This window comes from Gossypium arboreum, chromosome 11 (assembly GCF_025698485.1).
Source record: "Gossypium arboreum isolate Shixiya-1 chromosome 11, ASM2569848v2, whole genome shotgun sequence".
NCBI lineage: Eukaryota > Viridiplantae > Streptophyta > Magnoliopsida > Malvales > Malvaceae > Gossypium > Gossypium arboreum.
In genome coordinates, this window is record NC_069080.1 from 18198494 (window position 1) to 18203329 (window position 4836).

At 31.8% G+C, this 4836-nt stretch overlaps 1 protein-coding gene across 2 annotated transcripts; it reads left to right on the top strand.

Annotated features, from left to right (window-relative positions):
- Positions 1 to 1788: 1788 nt before the first annotated feature.
- Positions 1789 to 3880, top strand: LOC108472636 (small nuclear ribonucleoprotein SmD1a-like). Of its 2 annotated transcripts, XR_001869575.2 has the most exons (5): positions 1789 to 1928; positions 2059 to 2135; positions 3153 to 3344; positions 3447 to 3596; positions 3724 to 3880. XR_001869575.2 is itself a non-coding variant. In XM_017774186.2 (4 exons), exons 1-4 carry the CDS (start codon positions 1915 to 1917, stop codon positions 3506 to 3508), a joined length of 345 nt encoding a protein of 114 aa, XP_017629675.1. In that variant the 5' UTR covers positions 1789 to 1914; the 3' UTR covers positions 3509 to 3880. The 2 variants fall into 2 exon arrangements, 1 of the variants encoding a protein (XP_017629675.1); XM_017774186.2 differs by having other exon boundaries at positions 3447 to 3880.
- Positions 3881 to 4836: the final 956 nt, after the last annotated feature.

Consider the following 4836-nt stretch of genomic DNA (forward strand, 5'->3'; position numbering starts at 1 on the left):
TAAGTCCATGTCGAAGACATGGCATTGGCGAGATATTGATGAGCGAGGAGCGACCTAGTATCCTTAGTATTCCGAGTGGTTCAACGGGTCATTGTACACATTAAATTACAGTGAATTATCAGCAAAAGGGAAGGTAGACTATATTTATGAATAGTGAAAGGTCGGGTAAGAAAGAAGGTAAGTGAGTAAAGAAGAAGGTAGAAAATGAGAAGTAAAGAAAGTTTATGAGGCTAGGTGACATTATGTATAATTATTCATTATGTTGAATGTTGTAATTTATTTGCTTGTAAGCTTACTAAGCCTAGTGCTTACTCTCTTTATTTTCTTTTCTTATAGTTTTATCAAGCCACTCGGGGATCGAAGGAAGCGTCGGAGACCCGATCACACTATCGAAGAAATCACATTGGTATAGTTAGGCGTTTCGTTTTGTGTATGGCATGTATAGGAACTTGGTTTCTTTTGATATGATATGATCAATGAATGATGTGTAAATGCTTGCTAGTGATTAGCTAATAGAGTGTCTGATGATATACATGTTTAATAGTATGTATGATTAAGTAGTAACTATCACATGAAAACTAAGAAAAATGTGAAAGTAACTTAAAAACAGATTCAAGTATCAGAAATAACGGGATTTTGAAAAATCACAAGAAATTGTAGAGACATGGGTTGATGGTGAATAATATATGAAATTAAAGCTCGTTGTGTCTATTTTCATATGGAATAAGCAAAACAGGTAAAGGTTTTGTATTTTATAGGGTATCTGAGTTTTGGTGAAATAGGGCCAGAGCGATTTCTGGATCCCCTGTTCCAACTTTAGAAATTCACCATAAATTTTACAAAAATAATTAGGTGGTGTAATTTATATGGTTAGAATCCTTATTGAATCTAGTTTTAATAGAAATAAACGTCATAGTCATATGATTTTTGTACAGAGAGAAGTGGTTCGTAGTAAGTAGAGGCCAGTGCAGTCGAATTCTAAAACAGGGGTAACTTTAACTAATAAACTGTACTAATTGGCTAAGTAAAAAATTCTAGAAAAAAATTATTAGATAGATATATGAGTCTAGTTTCAGGAAAAATTTACGGATCTTAATTTTGAGTTTTGAAACTCGAGAAATGAATTTTTAAGCAACCATGACGCAGAAAAACAGTTTATTTCGAAAATTAAAATAAGTGGTTTAGAGTTGTTTAAAAGGTAAGATAAGTTTAGTAACACCTCAAGCTTGACTCCGGTGACGGTTTCGGGCATGGGGGTGTTACATTTTTAGAATTATTCATTGATACGACATGCTCTTTTTCTCATCCACTCCTTTTAAGATCAATCTTAATCTTACAAACTCTATCGACTGGTATGCACGAATCCTTTTCTTCATACAAATATGTAAAAGATAATATAAATGTTGAAAGTAGCTACATAAATTTATTATTATTTCATTAAAACACACAATCAACTTGTACATCACACGAGTAAAACACAACTAGTTATATCAATATATAATCTACCAAATTATTATTGTAATTGAAGGATTAATTCAACTAATATTAATTATTAAAAAATCTAAATATAATAAAATTTAAATTTAAAATCTCAAAAATTCAGTTCATTTTAGGAAAATAAACTTCAACTTCGTTTTAGGAAAATAAAAAGTTCCCCATATTTATTCATTCTTTATTTTATTATGGAAGAGTGTAGTGATTTAAATAAAATAAAAATTAAAGCATTTTTGGGGTAAATATGGGCCAAGATATTTAGGCCCAAATTTACATGCAAGAATGAATGAGCCTTTCCCTTTTTTTTCTAATAATTAAAAAAAAAAATGGGAGGAAAGGGTTTTGCATTTGAAAATTTGAATCGCCATCAAACTCAGTTCTGGAGCTTTACTCTCATTTCACTGCTCAAAGTTTTCAAACATGAAGCTCGTGAGGTAATCATCCTTCCTTGTTTTTCATTCCTTTTTTGTGTAACGTTTTATTTTATTCTTTAAGTTTCAACTAAGAAGCAACATTCATTAAAAAAATTGATGTAAATAATTACTTTTTTTTAAAAAAAAAAAGGTTTTTAATGAAGTTAAATAACGAGACTGTCTCCATCGAGCTCAAGAACGGAACTGTTGTCCATGGCACCATCACAGGTTCGTATCTCTCTTTATTTAGTATACATTTTCAATTCAAGCTTATGGTTTTCATTATTCTCCTTTGGCCTTTTCAATGAGCCCTAGGTTTTGATTTTTATACGTAATGGTTTAATGAGAATCAATCTAATTTATATATAGGCTCTTCTTGATTGATGCTCTTATTTGTTTTGCCATTTTTTTTTAAACTTTTTTTTTTATCCCTTTTTTGCATTCTATTCATTTATTTGCTGAAAGAGGCAAAATATTGCGTATTTTGGTTAAGAGAAATTTTCTCATCCACATTGTTAGTAGGATTAGCATGGTGACATAAATGACTTAATCATATTATTTAAAATAAATAAATTTCATGGTCTTTAAATTCCGCTCGTGGAGTAGGAAAATACCTTCACTACTAGTGTTTTAAGAATGAACTAATACGAACTTATGGACCATTAATTGTGATTGGCTCTTCAAATTGTGAGGAAAAAGAACTGTGGGCTTTTCCCATTTTAAATTCATCTCCACATAAACTAATTGTGTTACTTTGCACTCTGCTGTTCCTTTTTATTGAATATATGTTGTTGATTGTCAATTTTTATAACTTTATATAAATCGGCATGATTCTTTGTTCTATTTTTTCTTTCTTTATTGCGACTTCACTGGGCTTGTAGTTGGAAAACTATATGAAAATACTAGCATGCTGAACCTTCATTTGCTTGATTCGATCTAATATTCAACATCAAGGATGAGCACATTTTGATAGTGGACTCATAGAATGTTAAATATGCCGATTTTTTTTTCTCAGAAAATTGTGTAACAGCTAACAAGTAACATGTTTTGTGTTTCGATTCTTCATGTTAAAACAGTGGAAGCTTTAGCTGGGCGACTGAAATTTTTAACATGACCTAGAGATAGTGTTCGGACTTTTGTTATGTAGCTGTTTTAGTGTCCATCCTCCATTCTCTAAGAATGTTTTCCAGCTATTCTCTCTGTTAAATGCACTGTGTGAAAAGTGGCTTTGCTGGAATCTTGTAGGGGTTGATGTTAGCATGAATACACATTTGAAGACGGTGAAACTAACGCTCAAGGGAAAAAACCCCGTTACTCTTGACCATCTGAGTGTCCGGGGTAACACCATTCGTTATTATATTCTCCCTGACAGCTTGAATCTGGAAACTTTGCTTGTGGAGGAGACACCAAGAGTTAAGCCTAAGAAGCCAGCTGCAGGTATTTATACATTTCACTCTTCTATTATTTTGATCTCAATACTCGTTACTTTTGTGTGCATCATTTACTCATTTCTACTAATTTTTCCCATCATCTATTCAGGACGGCCTTTGGGACGTGGTCGGGGTAGGGGGCGTGGACGTGGTCGTGGCAGAGGTCACTAATTGGCTCTCTGCAATTTGCCTTCATTGGGTACCTTACTATTTTAGTGTGCTCAAGCAGAATTTAAGGGAGCGAAGTTTGAAGTATACAGTAAGAATCTGTCTATTTATATCTGCCCCTAGTTTCCTGCTCTAGTTTAATTGTTATATATAGTTGAACCTGAGATTGTATGCAAGTGAATAAAACGGCTGTCCTCTTTCTGTATGGTCTAAATTAGTAAGCATTTGATGGTGCGGTTAAAGGGAGGATGATGTGCATATGGGGATGACTTGGACTAATGGTTCATCAAGCCAAGGCTATGTTTTTGCAACAAACAAACCTCTCAAATTTGAGTGAGTGTTTATATATATAGTGATATACTAGTATTGTACAAAGCTGCAAATTCTTTTCTTCTGTTTGGCTAATGGATCAGATCTTTGTTAGGGGATTTGCCCCGGGGTGGGGGGGTGTTTCCGTTATGTTACAAAAAAAAAAAAGATGACTTCTTTTGTCTCAAAGAAATGGTTTTTACAGTGATAAACGTATGTGAAGAATGTAAAGTGTCAAAAGAAAATAGAAAGAAGAAATTGACATGGATTATGATCTCTTCCCCCCATTGTGTTCCATCCCTCAAACACTGCAAATGGTATTTAAAAGAGAAAAAAAGAAAGTAAACAAGTTAGGGCTTTTAGCAAAAGGCTATTCTCGGATTATATTACCCTTGAAGAATTATAATAGAATCAAATCAAAATGAAAATGGTTAAAGGCCCAAAATATAAGGTTTGGTAACAATTTCGGCATTTACAATTTGGTTTCAATATTTCATTCATGTTGCAAGTTAGGTGTTTGGCTTTAGAGGTAATTTTTATTTTAATTCTGTTTGAGAAAATAAAAGCATTAAGATTGTTTAATTGAGTCTTAGTTTGATTGGCATTAAATATTGTTTTTAGTGTAAGAAGATGTGAGTTCGATTGTGCTGAAGCGCATTATCTTATTATTTAAGGGTTAGAGAGGGGTTATGGGTAGTTTTAAGCATTGTATCAAAAATAATAGATATGATAAGAACCTACAATGAAATTAATATAAAATAAAAACATTAAGGATGTTTTAGACATCACAAATTAATTAGATTAGATAAAAGTGTCATTATTATCTTAGTATTTTAATTACAAAGAATTCTAATTTATTACACTTGCTCGGTTGGCATAGTGTAATTATATAATAATTATGAATGTTTGATATAATAAATTGTAATTACACAACAATATAAATTAAATTCTAAAAATTCTAATTACTATAAAAATTCTCATTAATACTTAAAAAAACAAACTCTAGTAACAACACTTAAAAT

Bases quoted from the DNA above. Each gene is read 5' to 3' on its own strand.
- LOC108472636 (XM_017774186.2), top strand. The intron at 2,136-3,152 runs GTTCGTATCTCT...GGAATCTTGTAG, and splicing joins TGTCCATGGCACCATCACAG to GGGTTGATGTTAGCATGAAT. The intron at 3,345-3,446 runs GTATTTATACAT...TCATCTATTCAG, and splicing joins GCCTAAGAAGCCAGCTGCAG to GACGGCCTTTGGGACGTGGT.